General features: G+C 49.9%; 1 protein-coding gene across 5 annotated transcripts in view; it reads left to right on the forward strand.

Moving 5' to 3' along the window:
- The window catches only part of LOC107268792 (matrix metalloproteinase-2), a 79,074-nt gene that overhangs the window by 23,785 nt on the left and 32,950 nt on the right, over positions 1-22,339 (forward strand). For all 5 annotated transcript variants that reach the window (XM_025086094.1, XM_015741913.2, XM_015741915.2 and 2 more), the window contains 2 exons: positions 1,980-2,081; positions 3,137-3,306. In XM_025086094.1, coding sequence (XP_024941862.1) covers positions 1,980-2,081; positions 3,137-3,306 — 272 coding nt within the window. The remainder of the gene's footprint in view (positions 1-1,979; positions 2,082-3,136; positions 3,307-22,339) is intronic.

A 22,339-nucleotide genomic window follows, 5' to 3' on the forward strand; every position in this document is an offset into this window, starting at 1 on the left:
CTCCAGAGACGACGAAATGCTCGCCTAGCGTAATAATCCCACTTTAGTACTCGAACCTAATGGAACCAGAGAGGAAAGACATTTCTCATAATCCTCCACGGGCTGCGCAAATTTCCCCTTTTTTTTATCCGATCACGGCGCGGCTCATAATCGTGTTTTCTCTTTTTTCTTACGTTTCTCTCCTCCACTCGGCGTTCGCACTTCTTTCGGAGCTCTTTCGCAATAATTCGGAATTTTCCAAAATAAATCGAAAAGTCTGACGAGTGAGAGAAATTCGAACGCTGGGACAGAGAGGGAAGATTTAATTATCGAATCCCCGAGCAGTCTATTCTAGTCTAATCTAGTCTAACCTAGTCGTGCCCCAACAAGCCGTTCGCAATTTCTGATCTTGAATATTTCCGAAGACTCGATGTTTCGATTCTTGCTTGGATCAATAGCATCTACACGCCAACAGCTCAGGAAAACGGGTTATTAATTTTCCAGGCGAGAAGCTTCTCCAGTAGATATTTAAAGTTTGCTCCGTTTATTAATGTCGGTTACTCGAGCCACGGCATCGAGACGCGGAGCGTCGGAGAAATTACCTAACGAACTTTGACCATTACCTCCGCTGTATTTCTCTCCTCAGTTTCTCTTCCCCCTACTGGTCGTTAAGCGAATTCGACCCTGACTGAAAATCCGCTCGTTGGTTCGCCAATTTTTTATTTCGTTATTAAATAATTTTCTTTGAGAATTTTAAGTCAATCTGTGTTTCAGCAAAATTACATTAAAAACTTGATTTCCTAGAAAATCCTGTCAAAGAGCAAGAAGGCCTCGGGAACTGCGAGATTTTTACGAGAGACTTTAGAATTTTGTTGTCTTGCAGCAGCCGATCGTTGAGCCATTTGGTCCAGTTGCGTCGCAAGACTCGCCGGTGCTCCTCCTTGTTCCGCGTTAATTGGCCTGCGTGGAGTTGAAGAGCGGCGCGATTAAGAGGACTTGACGAGAAAGAGAGAGAGAGAGAGAGAGAGAGAGAGAGAGAGAGAGAGAGAGAGAGAGAGAGAGAGAAGGAAGTGCGAATGCGTTGCGTCCCGCCCGGCATCATTCTTCGTTACGGGACGAAAGTAACGAGACGCTTCGTCTGGCACTTTCTGGGAGCTTCCCTCGGAGACAGCTGGTCCCGACGCTCCCGGGGGCCAACAGGCGACCGAGTGCGCCCTGCTCGTTGGCACCCGAGCTGAATTTCCTCGCGAAACTTCCTGTCGTCGTTCTCGTCGACCTTTTGGGCGACGTGGGCGCGGTCGCTCCGTCGAATTCAAAGATTGCAGATAAACGCTTTGTAAGCGTGGCCTAAGGTGCGACAGTCACGGACACGAGTAATGCCGGAGTGGAGGGTCACGCACTCTACGCACTCTACGCACTCGACTGCTTCCTGGAAAGAGTTGAGAGAACAGGGAAAAAGGGGGAAGGGTCGGTGGGCTTCGGAGGCTTCGGAGGCTTCGGAGGCTTCGGCACGCTAGCTGGAGCTGCCTTAATCTTGATGCATTTATTATTTTTCAAAGTGGATCCTTTGGGCTGTTCTAAACTTGCGACGATTCCTTTAGAATTTCCACTCTTCGCTTGAGACGCACTCCGTTGTGACGAGACGCGACTACAGGAAGCAGGGAGCAGGGATCCAGGAATCTAGGATCTGCGGACGCTGCGCCTCGTTCCTGGGAACCGAAGGGAGCGTCCACAGGGAACGACGAGTCGACCAGACGGAGGGCGGGTCGCCAAGTTCGTTCACTCTGGGAGTGAGATCTAATTTTGTCAGTAAAGTCTCCACTTAGCCGAAGGAACTTCGTGAGCCTCGTTTTCGCTTCCTTTTCCACGACTAATTGGAACGGAGCCATCCTTACGTAACAATCACAATACTCTAGTAGCCTCGTTGGCGAAATGCGATTCCCAAGAGATTGAAAAAGTGAGCGTAGTTGAAAATGAGAATTTTTGCTTTTCTGTTGCAGCAAGACTATCTGATGCAGTTTGGCTACTTGCCAGAGAGCGACCGGGAGACCGGAAACTTGAGGACTGACGATCAGCTCATTAATGCCATCAAGAACTTACAGGTGAATAGACAATTTTCCGATACCTAGAGGTAGTGGGGGTAGAAAGCGATGACGACGTATACAGATGAGGCGGATGAGGTTAGGACAGTCATCCGGTTTTCAAGACGGAGCGAGCTCCACCTTCGGGCAGTTATTTATTCAGTCGACTTCGGTGTTCGCTTTGAAAAGAAGCCGAGAAATTTGCAATTGAAAATCGATCTTGCACGTTGCAGTCCAGCCGAATGAATTTACATGAAAATCGATTCGAATTTCGATTTCGGCCCCCCGAAGTCGTGGCTCCAATAAGAATTAGGAGGCGAGTGCTTCCCATTCTTGTCGCCGAAGGACATTAATGCAGCCTTTTCAATAGGTAGCCATGTTATTATGTGAATTTCTATGATAACTCACGTGGACCCCCGAGCTTATCTTTTCGAAGCGAAGAAGGAAGGACTGGGGCTGAAGAAGAAGAAGAATAAGGGGCGAGGGAGAATAGACGAGGAGTAGCTTGGGATTATGGGACTGGCGGGGACAGCGGGGACAGCGGGAAGTCTGACGAAACGAGGATGTCCGATTTGTCATTCTCAGGAAGAATTGGAGTCCATTCGTACGAATCGAGAATAACCTGAGGGCACTCTGCGGGAATTCGCGCCGGCTGATGGTTTCTCCAGTCGCGGCGCCGTGAAAAGATTCCCGGAGGAGCGTCGGTTGGACCTTCGACCCCTCCCTCCTTCTTACAAATTCAAAGTGAACCATGACTCCACTTAATTCATTTGCTACGGAAACGTCATTTCCATTTAATTTCTCGTTCCTCGCGCTCTCAAGACTTTCCTTTTTTTTTAAGTTATCTCTTTCGTTCTCAACGACCATCCACGTCTCTCTCTCTCTATATATATATACATACATATACATGTATATCTATCTTTCCACCGTCTTAATCTAGACCTAGTTAGGCAACTGAAAAAAAAGGAAACGAGATAAGGACAGAAAGAAAGAATTCGAATTTCTTGAAAAAAAAAAAAACTAAAAGAAACTTGATTAGCTGTAGAGGACTAATGCGAGACATTTGTCTGTGGCAGAGCTACAGTGGCATCCCAGTCACGGGACACATCGACGAAGCTACGAAGAAGCTCATGAAGGCGAAACGTTGCGGACTTCCGGATAAACTCGATCCGAGGTTCTCGAGGACGCGACATCGACGCTTCACCGTCCACGGGCAAAAGTGGCCTCATCGGAATCTCACCTGGAGGTAAGTTTCGCTTACTCGTTGACGCGTGCATGATAAACAGTGCAACCGTGCGTCCATTGTGCGCGTTTCCATCGACACGCGAATCGACCGGGTGGGCTCGGAAATGCCATTGACATTGCTGGGAATGGGCCAAGAAAGAAATGTTGGCAGGCTGGCCGGCGTAATTCTTGCCAACGGCGACTGGCTGGCTGACTGACTGGCAGGAATCACGCGATATTGCAATAACGACAGTACGAGGTGAAACGAGAGCGGAGAGTCGGCGCATTCGAGTGGCGGCCGGGTTGCCTGCTGGCAGGCGCTTCTGGCTCGATTCTGGGACCTTATATGGCCATAAGACTCGAAGTGCCCTGAGCGACGCAGCCAGAGTCCAACAGTCCAAGAGAGAATAGGAGAACTTTTGAATATTCGGCAGTTTTGTCATATTACTCTTGATTTCACGCTCGATAACGCGACAGGATTAGTAAACTCATGGGATCGTGGCCTGACTCGTAGTTAATGCTCCGACCCTGCGTAACTCCTGCACCTTAATATATCTGTGTCAAAGGAAGTCGAGATTAGAGTTCAGTAGCGTCGCGTCCTGTTACCCAGAGTATTTTCTTCTAGACGGATGTTGAAGGGGTCTTCCTATGGCGCTCTTGTCCCGGGTGTGGGAGTGCCTCGGGCACCAGAATATTTGACTTGCGTTCTTAGTCGCTACGGCCCTGGAATATTCAGTCAAAGGCAAGGTTTGTTTGTATGCAGAAAGCGTCGCGAGAGAGACGCACTGAGGAAGTGGGACAGAGGGGAAGAGAATGCTCAGACCGTCTAAGACATATCGAGGGCGACGAACGGCGACGCGCGGCGTCGCACGGCGTCGCACGGCGTCCAAGGGCTGCCTGTAAAAGCTTCAGTCAAAAGGAAAATCCCAAATAAAGTTTGGGGTGAGAAGAGTAGGCGCGGCAAAGGGAGGGGGCAACAGATGAGAGGACTCTTCGTGTCTCGCGACTTCTTGGCGTCTTGTAGCCTAATAAACTATGGGACATCTCAATCACGCCGCTGTACCGTTTTACTGCAGGACACATTCCAAATGAATAATATCTATGTTCAGCACTTCCTTTCTCTCCTGGTCAAAGAAGGTTATGATTATGAGAATTAGGATTTAATTCGTTCTTCTTGGGGTACTTAGACTTTTTCCTTAATTCGATTCAGCCATCTTCAGCCCTCTCCCTCTTTGCCTGATTATTTTCTTGGAGCGTCTTCCAGCGACTGAGATGTAAACGTTCAGGTGGAAAAATGTAATTACACATTGGAAAAGACGATTAAGCGCAACTGGGTTAATTGGTATTTGATTCTGGCAACGTTTGCATTTATAACGAAAGAAGTAAAAGTCCTTTGAGAGACAATTGAGCTGTCAGCAGCGGGAAACTGTTTTACCGACACGCACGCCCAGTCGCAGAGTCATTCCCGTCAGTCCACTTAGTCTGTCGTCGATGCGGAAGGTTGCTTTATCGACGCGTAGCGCGCAGGCCTCTGCGGCGTATTGGCGTCCTACGGCGTCCCACGGCGTCCCACGGCGTCCCAGCACGACAAACGAGGCGCCCAATAAAAACAGCTGATTAAACACGTGGCGAGGCAAATCGTTCGTTACCGACGCATATGAAATTTCTTCAAGCGAGTTCTCTGAGATAACCGTAGCACGGCGAACACGGCGCCCACGTCGGTACGAGGGTTTCCTGTTATTTGAATTAATTTCAAGGCACGTGGCGCACTCTCTGCTCCATTAGAATTTCCTACTGACAACTTGTCTTCCGTTAATACATCGTGACGTGGTAGTCCCTGCTCCATCAATCCTTTGATCTCCGTCCTGTGTGTCGCGTGCAGCCAACGCTTCGACGTCACGCGGAATCACCTTTCATCTTTCCAACCTTCACTCGTTTAACATCGTTATATCTAGTCTTCGATCTGTCATCGTTAAGCGCCGCGTCTTCGTCTCCCCTAATATAAATGAAAACAATTTCGAGGCATTTACGAGCATCACGCAAAGGCCGAGAAATGAATGGCCCTGTCCATTTTCCCTTTTTCAATTCGGAAAATAATGAAACCTGTTTTTTGCCCACGTCTACGAAATCTCCCTTCACCAATGCATATGCGTACGCGTATACTGTGTCTGTCTGTCATGTGATTAATGACCAACCCCTATTCCACCCTTTTCCACCCTTTTCCACCCTTTTCCACCCTTTTCCACCATATCTCACCACATCCTATCTGCCGTTCTCGTCGTACTTTGAACCTCCACTGATTTCATGAATCGCGAATGCCGGGATTATGGTGGATCAACTGCCAGCATGTGTGGCTATCACTCTCTCTCTCTCTCTCTCTCCCCCTCTCTCCCCGCATACACCGTCCGTCACTGTCAATACAACTGCCCATACCCTGGAGCAACTTTGCGTGTTGGACCACTCACGGCCGGCTCTCGTCCTATATTAAATTTTTTATTCGGGCTTAGGTAACGTGAAACGCAAGATTTCCTCGCTGAAGGCTTTGTGTTATGTGGAGGTCCCTGGGAGAAAGGATAAAAGAAAAGAAGAATCTCTATGGCGCCGAGCGTAGCCGCACAGGGATAGAGGTTGATCCTTACCGGAGCGATTCTCCCGACTATTATTCCCGAGTATTATTCACTGGACTGGCACAACGTGTGTTCTCGTGTATCGCCCCGGTGATTGAGACTCGAAGATCGATCGACAGGATGATTTCACTCTCGAGTGACTTTTCCTCCGTACCGGAGAAGCTGCTCGTTCTATCCTCTCGGTTTTCCTCATTAATTGTCGAGGCGGCCCACGCGGCCCGCGCATCGACGCCATTTGCTCCAGTTCGTCGGAATAATCGAACAAGAGATCGCTGCCGGGCTAGGGAAAAGCTTCGAAAGGCTTCGTTAGTCGGAACGAGCAGTTAGCGTCGCCGCCAGTCGGATTTTTCTTTTTCTCTCGGATCATTCCGCCTCCCTTAACCAGAGACTTTTAATCACCCAGCTCGAAATTTCAGTCGAATTATTCAGGCCCTCGAGGGTCACACCGTGCCCGGATGCGCGAATCCCTGTGCTGTCGCAAAGAGCTCTCATGAAATTCGGCAATCAGCAATTTGCAAAAAATGGAGGAGACTGAGCGAGGGAAAATTCGTTAAGATTTTCATTGAGCAAACCTTCCGCCGAAAAGGCCGAATCCCGGGTCCACCGAACCCACCTATCCCTTTGACTCTCATGCGATCCTCCGACTCCTCTCGTTTCTCACACACACATTTCCGTAAGACCTTTATTGCTCCATCCTCGATTCCATTTCCAAAGATATCGGAAACTGAAGCTGTAGAAACATTCCCCCTTCCAAACTATAATGTCGAATGGGAGAAAGTTCTCGCGTGACTTTATCCTCGACTCCCGTACAAGTCGAGAAAGACATTGCGTCAGCAGCCCTTAGTCGAGAAGCGAAGCCAAAGCCACTCTGGGAATATTTTATAAATTTCAAGGAGAGCAGCGAGTCGTTCCAGCCAGGAGCTTCCTGCTCCGTCCTTCCGGTAGCTCTGGGTTAGACCCAACTACCCAGTACGTGGGATCCGCAGTGCCGCAGGAGGAGGAGCAGCTGCGGAGGCATTCGCGCTCCAGTCTTTCTTTTCTCGGTCCAGTTTCACGAGAAAGAAAGAATTCCGCAAAGAATGCTGGGTTGTTTTACAGCATCCACTTTACGAGCTTCCTTGCTCTCACTTTTCGACTGTAACAGTTGCTATTTTCAAAAGCCAATCTCGCTCTTGAAAATCCAGCCTCGCGCTCGGCATCGCACCTTGAAACTACCTGTAGTCTGGCGACTAGTAAAATGCTTTGCGGCCAAAGTGTTGCTACTCGTACTCGGGGAGAAGCTCCCTGCAAGGGAAGAAGAACCCTGGACACTATTCGCAAGAGGTTTCCAGCTTCTCTGGTTCCCAGCAATTAGCTGGGCTCGCGTAGAGCGGAGAGTGTCAAAGATCGAAAGTGTATAGTGGCGAGAGTAAGGTGGGAGGGAGAGTGGGGGCAGTGGGGGGCCCTAACCATCGGCTAATGAGTGAGTAATTAACAAAAGGAGACAAAGCTGCGATAGTAGGAAGCCACTTGACTTAGCAACGAGCAAGTCAAATATTTGCCTTTGAATATTTTTCCTTGACTTAACAGACGCCTAATGCGAAACGGACGCGTCGCGACGCTCCCTAGCGACTCGTTAATGGCGTCGGGACTTTCAAAGGAGTTTTCGAAAGAACGAACAGGGGAATGGCAAATATTGCGGTGGGAAATGAGCTCGCGTAATTAGATTACCTGAAAATGTTGTCTCTGAGGTGGAGCTGAGATTAGGGTGGGCAGAAGGGGGCAGAAGGGCAGAAGGGCAGAAGGGCAGAAGGGTCGAAGGTCGTGGGTCGTGGGTCGTGGCTCGCTGAACAGGATGTTAAATTCGAGAGTCTCGACTGCCTCGTGTTACCGAAGTGGCCCATGTTCACAAGTCGATCACCTTGGAATATCCACTTGGCCCACAGCTTAATGTTTTCTGTGTCCGAGGAGATCTTTAAAATAGTCACAGGTATACATATACCGTATGGATACTGTAGATCCTGCAAATCCTGCAGATGCTACAGGTAGGATCGGCGGGCGATTTGATTTATTCGCTCAGCTACGTCAGACCGTTTAACGTCCCGCAGAGCTTCGGAGGCCGTTTTCAACTTTTATAGGATCCAAAGAACGCGAACTTGCAAGTAAGGGGGGCGGGAGGGGGGCGAATGGCTCCCGTTAAGGCTAAGTGGGAGGTAAATAGGCGGGAAACTTCTGAGAGCGATATTGGAAATGGCGTTGGCGCTGGCGCTGGCGTTGGCGTTGGCGCTGGCTTCGACAACTTCCTATAGAACCTGGGAAAATCTGAGGGTAATAAGGAAGCAAATTAACATTAATGAATCCCTCATAAAAAGTTAGGTCGTTTTTTCGCCGGAGCGTCGAGATCCACTCGCTAAAACTTTATTCAGTAGCGGCGGTCATTGTTTTTGGCTGTTATTCTCATTCTTCCAGATTCGCAAGGAATTCGCGAATGGCGCAACGATGCTGCCAAAACGAACTACGTGTTGAACGATCCTCAAGCTCTCCCCCGTCTTCCTGATCTCTTTAGATTTTCATACTGTACCGCCTCCCCAGCCTCCCCAGCCTCCCCAGCCTCCCCAGCCTCCCCAGCCTCCCCAGCCTCCTCAGCCTCCCCAGCTCTGCGTAACGTTCGGGGCAATTTCCTTGATAATCGAATGAGGCATCAGTCGACGCTCTTCGCTTCCCTTCCTCCCAGCCTCCCAGCCTCCCAGCCTCCCAGCCTCCCAGCCACCTTTGACTGACAATCTCTCCTTTTCCCTCTTTTACCCAAACTCTCACTTCATTACGTGATGCGAGTTCCGGAGCGGCGAATCACATCGGCCGATCGAGGAATCCTCCGCTGCTTCCTCCTCCACTTCCGCTGTCTCTCGACGCCAGGCAGACGTCGACGCGGTCGTCGCTTCCGTCGCGACGAAGTAGGTAGTTCGGGGCAGCGTCGACGAGAAGTATAGTCGCCAATCTTTTGACTCTGTTCAGCTAATTCGCGTGTCGAAGTTTGCGAATAACTCTCTGAAATGTTCTGTTTCACGTGTTTCTGGCGCAGCACTTGACCCGATCACAGAATACACGTGACCTGTTGTGGGGGAGAGGGGAAGAAAGAGAGAGAGAGAGAGAGAGAGAGAGAGAGGACGGCCTATTAGAGTAGGACAAGACTCAGCTGGCATGTTCGCTCTTTTGAATCCTTGTATTCGCATTCCCATCTGGCTCTAGTTTTCTTTTTGCATGCATGTCATTAATTATGCTTTCTGGGTAGTGAAAAGAGATTTTGAGAGAAGAGATTGCGCGAACCAGCGAGCGGAGAGGAGCCAAAGGATAAAAGGGCCGAGAGTGCGGGGTTTCGCGCGTCTCGGAGAATGCCAGGCGGAAAGGGGGTGGAGAGGGGTGGAGAGGGGTGGAGAGGGGTGGAGAGGGAGGAGAGTGTAGCCTAGGAGGCCGTGTAGAACACAAACAAAGCGAGAGACAATGGCTCCGCCATGACAACGCAGCACTGGCGGCTCTTTGTTTCAAAGGAGAGATCGAGGGGTGACAATGCCAGCCAATCACGTCGGATCGAAGCAGCTCCCGTTCGCTCCTCTTGGAGCCGCGTTCTCCGTTTCCCATGGCCATAACCCATAACCCATAAGCCTCCCCGGTTCTACTGTCCGGCCCTCTTCGCCCCTTCATACTTTTATCCCTTTACTCTCTCTCTCTCTCTCTCTCTCTCTCTCTCTCTCTCTCTCTCTCTCTCTCTCTCTCTGGCTGACCTACCCTTGTGTCCTAACAGCGCTTCTGCCCTTAAAGCGTTCTTTCACTCCGGCCTTCGGCTTTCAGTATCCAGCATCCGTCGGCAGCACTTCTGCTTCTATGGCACTCTGTAGCTCAATGATGCGCGGATTTAATTGCCGAAACAATGCTATTATTATTGTAGTGATCCCTCAGGGAAATGAAAAGCCACTTGAGGTGGCGGGTCCCTCCTCCCTCCAATCTGAGACACTCCTTTCTCTCTGATTCCCCATTCTATAAGCACGTGAGCCCACGTGACAGCAGAGTTCCCCGGATGGTCGTCCGGACGTCCCGGAAGACGTTTGGAAGACGCATCTCGGCCCACCTGGCTGCACCGCGGTATTCAATTTTGCCTGGATCGTTTCCATGCTAGAATTCGAGATCTGAGAAACTCGAAAGAATTACATTCTGAGAATTTAATTTCCGAGACCACGAGACAAATTTTCAACTTCCTTTTTATGGAAAATATGGCGACGAGCAAGACACGCCAACCGCACGCCGGACTGTCGGACTGTCGCACTGTCGCACTGTCACTCGCCAAGTAGCTACTTATTGTCGCGGCAGCTGCTTTGTCTTTCACTTTCCTCCTTCCGTTTCACTCGTGTCAGTGAGATGTCCATTCGCGTCGACACTTGCGGCCAGCAAGTAGTTATTACTTGTATTTAGTCTCCCAAGAACAACAGGAGGCGAAGGAGAGTTGAGCCTTCGCCGCTCCCCCCTCTCATCCCTGATCCCTACGCTCACCTTATTTGCCTTTGATACTTTTTTGAAAAAATCCAAAAACCAAAGATACCTGCCCTCCTCCTTCTCATTCTTATCCCAGTGGCGGGTCGCTTTCCAAGCCATTAAGCCGCGCATCGTCATGGGCTGGGACGAGTCTACGAGAGTGACAGAGAGAGAGAGAGAGAGAGAGAGAGAGAGAGAGAGCGAAGCCTGAAAGCAACTGACGAAGCTGTAGGTCCTTCGATGTATCAGCAGGAGTCTCGTTCGCAGGAAAGTCTTCGCCGGAGAATAAAGGTACAATACGTGCTCGTGATTGATCGCACTACCGGAGAAGCTTCTGAAAAAAAATACTTTCATCCAGTAGCCATATTGGAAAGGTAGGACAGGATGGTCGGTGGGGGCTCAGGGTGATTCAGGGGTGATTCGGAGCTCCGTAGCTGCCCCCAGGACCCGGGCATTATTCATCCTGCCTGCGTCTTCGGTCGGCCGGACTAGGTTCACCAGCCGCACCAGGTACCTTCCCTGGGACACGTGCTTCGCACCTGGGTCCTGGCCTCGTTCGGAATCTTTAAAGCAATGAGGATCAGAGGCGCGGGCTTCCCTCCCTTCCAGCCTCCTTCCAGCTCCCTTCCTAAGCCACCTATCACGCATTCCGATGCTCTTTCGCCTCTTTCGCCTCTTTAACCTTTTCCTCTCTCTTCGCTCAACTTTCTAACTTCTTAGCGTTGCACAATATTTTCATACGTATAACCCTCTATTGTTTTCCCCGGACTATCCGTCTGCACCTAAAGAATGGTGCTTTCGTTATTCGACAACTCCGTGCCAGACGCAGCTGCGACCACTGACCCTTCCTCCCATCCCTCCTTCGGCCTTTCACTCTTTCTCTTCGTCACTCTTCTCTTCTTTCCCCTTTGGCATATCTTGGCAGGCTGCGCTGCCGTCTGGAAATTCTATGTCCTGGCTCCTCTATTTTCACTTGGATAGCTTTCTAAACGTTTCCAGATAATAACAAAGAATGAAATCGCGAGAAGAAGAAGCAAACGGCGGAAAGTCTCGGGGAATCGCTGCGACTTCGCAGCAGCCGCGAAAAGGATGCCTGCGGAAGTTTCTTTAGTTCCTCCCATTCGCTATGGCCAAAATGCACTGCTAAAAATAACTGCCCGCCTGGTGCTTCGATACCGACCTTCATTATTAATATTCTCCAACGTTCGACGTCCTCAAGTCAAACGGGACGAGCAGTTTATTATTGCTGTCACAAGTTATGAAAACTCGAGTGAATTTGGGCAGCTCGCATTTATCTCGGAACAAAGCACGTGACGTGTCGGCCCAGTATCAGGGCTAGGGCGTCCTCTAGCCACCTTAATTAATCTTACTTTGCTCCCAAGGAACTTTACAGCAGTCTGCTCTCTGTTGGCTGTCAATAGGACCGGATATTCATTGGGTTTTGGGTGGCTGTGCTGGTAGCGTGTCACGTGGCGGGAATGAGATCCGCGATTTTCTCTTTGTCGGTCAGCCAACCCCCGACACGTATATCTATATATAGCACGTTGTCAGAGGGGCCAGTGGGGAACGCACCTATCACTTGCGCGCTATAGCTTAGGACTATTAGGGCAGGAAGACTGAAATCGCGAGGACAAGTCCACTTGGAACCTCACTGGAAGCTGGAGGGATCCTTGGATTTGGGGCGGGGGGCAGGGGGTTCCCTTCGAAGGGCATACTACCCTTCACTTCGTCGAACTACTTGGACTACGAGAAGACAGATCTGGAAACGACCCTGTTCTGGACCGTTTATTCAGCTAGAACATGGAGAACGTTAATTCGCTAAACGACCAGTGGGTTACGCGGGGGGGAGGTAAAGATATACGTAGAGAAGTCAAGGGACGATTTGGGTTTCCCTCCGGTGATAAAGATACAGAAGCAGCTGGCAACAGCAACAGGAATAACGTCGACAGTAATAGCAGCAGCCGCTTTGGTTCCCATCCTGAATTCGGGAGGATTCTCGGTATTGTCCTTGAAAAGCGTCTAACAACCTCGCAGAGGGAAAGTCTGGGGGGGCGGGGGCGGTCGATCGGAGGGATGATCGCGGGGCTCAGAATGATGGGGATCTCAGAATAAGAATGAGAATAATGGAGGATTGAGAGTAGCTGAAGGAGGAATGGAAATACGAGATGGAAGAAGAATAAAGATAAAAATTTTAAGGTCGACTCGTGCTTCCATTTCTGTGAGATCAAAGTTCCGATCGAGAGTAACACACGGGAGGATGGATTGATGATGCGCACTGCGACCAGGATGGAGGATGAGATGGGATCATCCTCTTCCTCATCTTCGATCCTCCAAGTTCAGGATCCCAATCTCCTGTCGGCCAGTCTTTTCTTACTTTCTTACTATAGCTACAGGTATATGCCTCCATCAACATTCTGCTTCTAATCAATTTTATCATCAGCCGGGCGGCAGACTTTTTTTTAAATAATATATATATTTTGACGTGATTTTTCGAATCACGGTCCCAAGGCGGCTCCGGTCACCGATACAGATAACGTTCTCGATTTCTGGTTCCCTTCAGGCCGCCACTCTGCTCAGAAGCTACGCTCTCGGGTTCATTCGTATAGTTATGTCAAGGCTCTCGTAAGATTTCGTTATGGTTTAGTTGAGGTCGAGGTGCTCGAATCTGCCGTGGGGAGATAGTCTCGACGTACCGAGTTGCCCGGCAGAGGAGAGTGCCCGACGGAGACGTCTCCACGGACCGGCAGAAGCCCGGGTGAAACACCGGCGCCCCGCTGGAGATGGGCAAAGGTCTGTAGAGCGGGTGGAGATATTTGTGACACGGTTAAGGGCAGGAGAGGAACCTCCTGCCCGAGTTAAGGATGTGGTGCCCAGCTGTCGCCCGATGTCCTGGGGAAGCGGCCGCGTGGAGGATCTCCAAAAGTTACGTACCGATTCGTTAAGAAATGCTCTCGATTTGGTTTAAAGGGACGACTGGAAGGAGATAGAAGGGTTATTGGTTAAAAGGCTCTGATTGGCTCGACCAATCAGAATGATTGCTTCTCAGATTTGGCATTTGGCTATTGCAGTTTGGCTATCGTCAAAGCAGTCTGTCGCGGGGCACCGACCGAGGTGTCACGGGCTGGCTCGCGCTCTCGGACTCTCTCTACCTCAACCTAGCAGGTTGAGCCGCTGTGCATGTCCGTAACCGTCCACTCCCGTGCGTGCATCCAGTTGCGTTTACTGATTTTACGCGACCCCAAAAATCGACAGGATCCGTTAAGTTATCGTCTCTTCTGATAGGTTCCGTCAGAGCTGTCGTTTTGGTGGAGTTGGGCCTGTTCCACTCCAACTTCCAATTTATACCGGCTCGTCAGTTCCCGCTCGTCAGTTTCCGGTGAAAAAAGGATTTGGCTTGCGGATCCACGAACGACGGGTGGACGGCCGAAGGTAACGTAGGTTGCTTCTCGAAGATAGTTCGTTCTCGTATGTTTTGCTATCGGTGTCGGGTCAAGGAAAAGATACAATATATACGTTACAATATATATTGTGCCTATGCATCTACATTCTGCCTGGGATAATTTAGGCTGAGGTAAAGCAAAGCGCAGATCATGAAGTGTCGGTCTGAGTGCCGGATGTTTTGGTACAGCTAGTGCGGATGCTGCGATAGTCGGAATGCGATAAGCCGATGACCAATGAGGGACAAGCAAGAGGGAAATGACATCCTGAGAAATTCCTATCTCGGCTACGAGCACGTTCTACAGGACGTTTCAGTGATGGAGGCCATGTGCCTGCCTACCAAATCGGAAGAATGACTCGAGCCTCTCCCTGGCGCCGCTCGACTCGCCCCCAGATTCATTTCTCATGCAGTTACAGGCCGCGCGTGTTAATAACTCACTCTATCGGGCGTGTTAATAGCGCACTAGCTGCGACTGTTTACTCGTGGATGGCGTCAATGACGACACTCGTCCGTTTCCTGGCCGACTGAGGTCCTACGTGCCGTCCACGTCCTGTCCCACTGAGGTCGTCAGCAGTACCGACGGCTCTGTAGCTCTTCCAACAATACGCAAACATCTATTACTTTTTTCCTATTTACCTTCCGCGGGATACCGGCTCCCTGAGTCCTGCGTCCAGGACATCCAGGACATCCAGAGAACGAAGATCTCACACGGGACTGCTTCCTGCCAATTTTGGAATTTAAACTGCGCATCCCTTTCAGTTGCAGGAGACCAGAAATACTCGGTAAAAAATGACCCAGCAAATCCTTTCCCGTCCTCGTCCCTTCGAATTCTCCCTTTGCATCGGCCCGAACATCCTTTCAACGTAGCGGCCTCCTATCAGCGCCGCAATTTATTGCGATTACAATTGAACACTTCCATCTTGTGTGCGATGAGCCTCCCGGGGCTTAAAAAAAGGAAGCGATGGTCGCACCCGGCAGCCTACTTTTTTTTGAGTTCGTCCTTATTTTTTAGTATCGAAGCCTTTTCTCCGTCGGTTCGCGCTACTTCCATCTTTTCAAAATTTCTCGAAGATCGTCCACTTGAAAACATACTCTTCTTATTCGGCAAAGACAGGAAATTGGGCTGACTGGATACCGGAAGTAGTTTCGCATTTTCCACGGTTACGATGCGGCAGCGAAGTAGGAAAAAGGAAGAGGAAGAAGAAGAAGCGGAGGAATAAGCAGCGCAGAAGAGAATAATAGAGGAAGCGAGAACAAGAGGGAGGACAGGGACGAGGATGAGGACGCACACGTCGCTATCGCGACATCCGCCTAGCAATAACTCAGAGAAAAAAAATAACAAGACCAGATACCAGACGCGAACACGCTGTTCGGTTCTGTTCCATTCCGTTCCATTCGTTCGTGTCTGTGTTGCCTCGATAAGAGACAATTAGCGATAGGCAGAGACGCCCCTAGGACGCCCCTAGGACGCCCCTAGGACGCCCGCTCGATTCTACCGGGTGTCCCACGAAGTTCCATAGGAACTCTGACAAATCCAAATAATCCGAATAGTCTGCTGCGTCCATGTTTTCTGCCACAATAGCACGTGGTTCTGGCTTTGAGCTTCTATGCTCGCGCAACGACAATAGTTGGCAGTTCCTTCCACCGTTCCACGTGACCCTCCAGAGATCGAGGCCTGAGCTTTAGGGATCAATCTAATGACTTTCCCAATTAAATAATTGAGCAGTAATCGAGAGGGAAATCTAGTTGAGCGCAAATATGACATTCCGAGAATCGTTAATCTTCTTCCACGAAAATCTATGAACTCTTAAAGATAATATAGTAGGAGCGGTCCAATAGGAAGTAGACACAGGACGATTAAAAATTGCAAGAGTCGAAGGAGGATCCGGAGAAGAAGGAGATGCCGCGCTAGGCTGAGCGGCTGCGTTCGAGTTGATTATATTCGCCGCATTTGCTGCATTTGCTGCGCTTATTGAGCTTATTGCGTTTACTGTCCATCTATATGGTGCGTGAGCCATGTTACACGTATGCGAGAGGTCTGACGCAAATACGTATACCGGGTGTGTCGAGCAAGAGACCCGCGTCTCTTCAGAAGGACGAAACGCATGCGCGACTCGCCTGGCTTCCACTCCCTCGCGAAGATTCAGCGCTCCGACGTGGAGCGACGCGAGCGTCGCGAGCGTCGCGACGGACCCTAGGCCCTTGCTTGAGCTTTCGGCTGGCTCAGTTCTGCGACGCGTCTCACTCCGAACGTTACGCATCGACGCGATTGATCCTGAAGCAGATTCAGTTTTACGATTCTTCTGTCTTCCACTGGTCCATCGCGAGGGAAGCTGCGACACGACCTTCTGTATATTTCTGATAGTCGCAAGCTTCGGCGGAATAGCAGATCACAGATCGACAATGGCAAGTCTTCTTTTATTCAAATTCATTATTGTTTTGCATCGGCTGGTAACAATATTTTTTATTTTTTATTATGCGAGAGAGAGAGAGAGAGAGAGAGAGAGAGAGAGTCCAAGGATTTTTTAAGATGTTTGCAGTCACCTTCCAATTTTAAGTAAATAATATCTTAAAGACTGTTCCAATGGAGCTTCGGTAATTTACTTGTTGGATTAACAAAGAGAAAGTAGAAAAAGCAATAAAAGTCCTTTCACTCTAATCTCTCTTCCCTGCCGTCCGAGGTGGAGACGCACGTGCTACGTCGCCAGTCGACGGCAGCGCGTGTTTTAGTAGTTTTTTCTTGGTCGGTTAGTCCTACGGATCGGCACTCGGTTTTCTCATTTGCGAGGAAGTCAGGGAAGCGATAAAGGAGGTCGCGGGGGGCGCGGATAGCCAAATAAATAATCTAAGCGGATCCAACTTTACATTCCGGGTAATCCTCTCTTATTTTTCCCTGAGCGGGAACTCATTGAAAAACAGAGCAGCGAGAGCTTGAAATGGTCAGGGGCAGCCCGGGACGCTGATGAAATTCCCTCTCGCAACTCCTGAGGTTGTTTAATCGCATTTTCACGCGGATTCTCAGCTGCTCCTTCTGAGACGCGGTGGCTGCGTCGAAATGCTCTCTCACTTGTCTCCGTAAAGGCTCGGGATGCGCGTTTACAGAATTTCCATTTCAATTTCTGTTTTAGCTCACTCCGTTTAATCTGCTTATCATTCACGCTTAACGAGATAAACGAACAAACTTGTTGCCGAGTTACGAGCCCAATTATTCCCTTGATATTCCTAAAGTTTTCAAGGTTGCCTTGAGAAAGAGATTCCCCTTGACAAATGGTCCATATCACTCAGCCGTCCAGGAGGCGAGTTCTTATAAATGTGGCATCATCGTCATCCAGTCGAAGGATTCGAGATGCGATTCGCACTTTGGGCGAATCAGCATTTTAAGCCCGATGCAGGAAATAAGGGACGCGCGCAATGAGGATCCTTAAGCCGGATTCACACGAGGGCGTCGCCAACCGCTGTTTTTAGACGATTCTAGCTTTGTGTCTCTGTCCCTCTCAATGGCGTAACGTCACGCCACGCTCCGGTCTCAACTTGTGCTGCCCCCGAGCGGTCCACACCTTAGGCGAATGTCTCTCTCTCTCTCTCTCTCTCTCTCTCTCATTTTCCTTGGATCACTCGCTTCTTCATCCAAAATAAATTCCTGTCCTCAGCCGCATCGTTTCAAATTCTTAGTGCGATTTCCCCTGAGATTTATATATATATATATATATATATATATATATATATATATACGAGGGAATGTTTGGGATTTACAGAAAAATATAATTTTGTCTGTCAGTGATTGAATGCTTAAGATTCCCATAGATCGAACGGAGCAGGACGACATAGTTCACGTGGATCGTCCAACGTGCGCGCACGCTGTGATCTCTACTATCGTTGGGATTTAGAAAACTAGGCTAAAGCGGATGTCATAGAAATTGTAGCGATTTGTTTGCTCCTGAAAAAAATTGAGTCGCAGGAGAATTCTCTATGACTCTCGACACGAGTTGCGTAAGCATGCAGTTCTTGACTCTACTGAGTAACACAAGATTTATTGAATGGGTCTTAAAACATCATTAACCCGATTACTCCCCTTAATTGAATGAAATACAACTAGTACTCGTACGTGCAGGGCTGCGCCGTTCAGGCGATTCTACGTCGTTTAATTTCCCCATAAAGAGAGCGACCGAAAAATTCCACTAACGTTTTATGGGATTCGTCGGGCAGTCGGAGCCGGTTGTAAAAGCGTGTAAAGATCATAAAAGAGGTGAATTCGCGATTACCTTGAGAATGAAGATGCACTCGTTTAGTCGGTGACTAGGAAGCGGCAGGAGTAAGACAGGAGAAGAAGGCCTGTGCGTCCCGCAGGATCGGTTGGCAGGATCCGGCAGTTCGCAACTCTTTAAAGTTTTTCGGGGGATTCGGCGACGTCTTTAGGGGGGGGATTATTTCGGTGCTCACCGCGACAAGCTGCTCGAGAGGCTTTTAAAGCGCGAAGGTGCGAAGGTGCGACTGTGCGAGATATCATGAGGGTGTTTTACAAGTTTTAATGGGATTCGCGTTCTAAAGTGGCTCCACTCTCGACTGCGCCTCGCCGCCCTCCTCGCCGCCCCCCTCGAACCTCCCCTCGAACCTCCCCTCGCAGACTAGTCGAGATTCGACACCCTCGAGTTTTCTGCCACTCAGTCATTTTCCATTCTTTCTCGAGGGTGGTTTATTCCACGTACGCTCTCTCTACATCAAGCGGGGCAGCTTGAAGGGCTTGAAGAGTTACGCAAACAGAAGACGATCGTCTTACTCTGAACCGTTTCGCTACCCTCGGCTCCCTAAGCGAGTCTCTTATTGGTCAGAAGCATCTTGCGCTGCTGCGCTTAACAAACAGATACGGTATCGCGCGCAGAAATATTCTTAAAAGGCAGCAGAATTTTATTTACAAAATCCAACCTCCTTATCAGTATCTCAATAATTTTTAATCTAGAAATTAAATCATTAACCCATGAATTTCTGTTTCCTTGACGTCCGTCAGCAGCTGTCATGAAGCTGGCAATCCTAACTGTCAAAAACAGTAATACTCCTTACATGGTTTTTCTTTTGAAAGGTATCGCGGGAAACTGGTAGCCCTTTCCCTAATTCTCTGACTTTTTACAATTCCTCCAGCCGCCATCCCCTAATTGACATTCGTTCTATAATTCTAGCTGCTTTGCTCCTCTGACATACGACAGTCATTTAATCTTGATTAACTGCAGATATCTTGGTTATTTACTCACGAGTATTAGAATCTTGCAGGGTTACCCTATGGCGGTTCTCGTAAGTAAAATGAGACGGATTAGACAGAGTAGGACAGAGGAGGACAGAGGAGACAGTTGGCCTGCCAGCCTGCCAGCCTGCCAGCCTGCCAGCCTGCCAGCCTATCAGTGTGTACGTTAGGGGTTAGAAATTTATCTGTCCCATAACCTAAGCAAACCCACAGAGCGTAAACACGGTCCTGCACACGCTCACTCGACAGTCCCTTAAGCGTTAGAGATGGCAACGAGCCACGTGTAAACTTCCCTCGTCCCCATGTCCCTCCTCCACGGCTCCACGGCTCCACGTCTCCACGTCTTCTTGCCACACACGTCCCTTGAGAATCTTCAGCGCTCAGTGGAATTTTCGCTCGCGCGGACACGTGCCAACAGGCCGCATTCACTGGAATAGGAACGGAACTGGAAGCGACGTAAATTTAGTGTCGAGAAATCGCGAGATCGTGGATCGTGGATCGTGACACGTTGCACATTTCGTCGCAGCGTCATTTGGTCAAAAAGCCGGAAGCACCGAGGATCAACAGAAGGAAAGGGAAAATAGGTCGACGAAACACGCGTGGGTTAACCAGTGGGAGAATTTGGAAAAACGTGGACGAAGCCGAGAGAATGTGCTAGCCTAAAAAGATCACGGGCCAACTTTGGATTTTGGGGCCGAGGTGAGAAGTCCGAAGGAAGATCGAGAGCATTGGCATCCTTGAAATTTGATAGATCGATCGTCTGTCCTTTGGCCGCACTGAAGCCGATCGACTGCTCCTTTACCTTTTTAGAACTTGCAGTCTAGGCTTTTTTCTACGTTGCTGTATGGAGCTGAATTCGCACATTTCTACATGCATAGATCGGAATTACATCGGCAGGTTCGGAGGCCCGTAAATTCGTATGCAGCCCGACTGTGACTCGTGTCCAGAATATCAGGGCTAATGCCGAATGCAGAGGGAACTGGAGGAAATCGGGCTGCACGGTGCAGCCTCCCGTTTTCTCGTTTTCTCATTCCCACGTCGCCTCATTCTCTGACTCTCGGGAAAAGTCGTCGACAGCCGCCACAGTCACAGCCCCACTGTAACGATAACGATAACGACGCTTCCATTTTCCAGCGGGTCCACAGCGTCATAATATTCCGTTATAATTCGCCTGGCTTTAACGGATGCAAACAAGCGAGTTGAATTGTCCGAGCGAACGGTATTGCAGCTAATTGTTTTATCAAGCCAATTACGAGCTATTTGGCTATTTGGCTATTTGGATTTGCAGGAGCTTCGCCCTAACAATCGCTACTGTACTTCAATTAGCGGGCCGGTTACGCGCGACCCACGCGAACGAAAGGAAAGGGAAAATGGGGGAAGAGGTGGAATATCGAAGCGAATCGCAGGAGTTGGAGAATTTTATAACGGAGGAAACGGAGGATGTTGCAGCTGATGAGACGGATCGTCGGTTGACACAAATGAGCGTCTCTCATCCATCTCGGCGACATTCGCGATGCGAAGCCTAAGGCAGACGGGGCGTCCTGTGGCCGCGCGACCTAATTGCCTGAAAGCCCACCTGAGCTATAGGCGTGAGGCAGGTGACCCAGCTGGCGCAAGCGTCGCAAGCTCGGCGCCGCGAAAGAGCAGAGGAGCAAGGGGGAGCGTCGCTAAGAGATGGGCTTTCAATTAAATTGAGTCGCCCGTCGCCACTGGAGGACACCACGTGACGTGACGCGGCTGGCCCTTCTTCTCGGGACGCATTAGGAGCATCAATTTACGGCGGTGCCGGCGCTTCCATTTCATGGCTTCTCAAAGGTCACAGTGACCTCCCTTTGAGACCTTAGTAGATAAAAGTGACGCAGCCACTTGGTTCCCATTAGCTCCCAGCATTGTATCAGGACGCGACGCCATCGCTTCAGCCTCCTTCCTTGGCTGAACTCTAGCTGCTTTTTTCCCGACTCGGTCGACTTGCCGATGATAACCCTCGACGGCAGAATTATCCGTGGGTCATCCGTATGGTAATGAACTAGGACGCCGAGGACGCCGAGGACGCCGAGGACGAAGGCGACCGCCGCCACGACGGTGCCCCGATCGTTAGCTCCTCGTGACGTCACGCGAATGACATCGACGCTCCACCGTTGCGAAACGTACCCTGGTGTCAATTCAATTCAAGATGTATTTCCAGTGTTAGCAACTTGTGTTATTCTAGGAAGCGTCCCACTTCCTCGAAAGCTCATCTCATTCGATTCAATTGACACGATACTTGAGAGGCGAAGGTAGCGTGGAGGCTGCTCCACGTCAGTCAGAGATATCGGCTCAGCAGACTATGGGAAAGCAATACTTTCCTACTTCTTCCTGACGGAAGCCTAACGCTTCCTAGTGGCCTGTTTACTCTCCGCTCCCCCCGGAGGAGACGCTGCCGCTTGCACGTGGTTGGCTGCACGCTGTCCAGCCAGAGGGGGAGGCACGGGGCGCCCGTGAAGTCTGGCTGCAGGTGCCTCGAGGCCGGACGCCCTGGCACTCGGGCGCTGCTCAACGAGTGCCAGGTTGATTACGTTAAGGAATGCGTTTAGGTGCGCCGCACGGGTCGAAGATCATTAAACTCTTCTAGGTGACTTCGCCCTAAAGGTGGCTCAACGTAGGGTGGCCTGCACGCGCGCGCAATGCAGTCGGCACCTTCTCACCTGCGGACTTCCTGGACCTACCTTCAACGACCGTAACGTAATGCCGCGCAGTGCATTTAGCACGAATCTGCACGAATTGGCCGAAAGGGAGTCTCAAGAGAGCGGAGGATCATTAGGCAGCCTTGGCTGGGACTCCAGGTGCCAGACTAGAACGCAATCAACTAAATCTGCTTGTTCTCACATTCTTCAGTCTCTCCCATTGAGCCAGAGTCTTTCATTCTCTCTTAAATGGCCTCCGATCACGCCCATGCATCTATGATCGTGCGAACTTTGAATTCTTGTTTCTTCGAAGAATCATTATTTCGTCCTGTTGAAGGAAGATTCCATAAAATCCGTAAATAAGTCTCGCATCCATTTAAGCGATTCGCATGCTCTTACTTGGAATTCACAGCATCCATCTACCTGCGACTCCTAAGCCTATCTGCGGATCTACGGATCTACGGTGAATAGATTGAGGTAGCAGGCCAAATTAAATATCAAGACCGAGAGCATTCGTTACTAACGACGTAACGAGTAAGGACCAATTAGCGACAGCTGTTTTCCTTATCGCTTCAATTATGAGA

This window comes from Cephus cinctus, unplaced genomic scaffold, assembly GCF_000341935.2.
Source record: "Cephus cinctus unplaced genomic scaffold, Ccin1 Ccin1_scaffold0581, whole genome shotgun sequence".
Lineage (NCBI taxonomy): Eukaryota > Metazoa > Arthropoda > Insecta > Hymenoptera > Cephidae > Cephus > Cephus cinctus.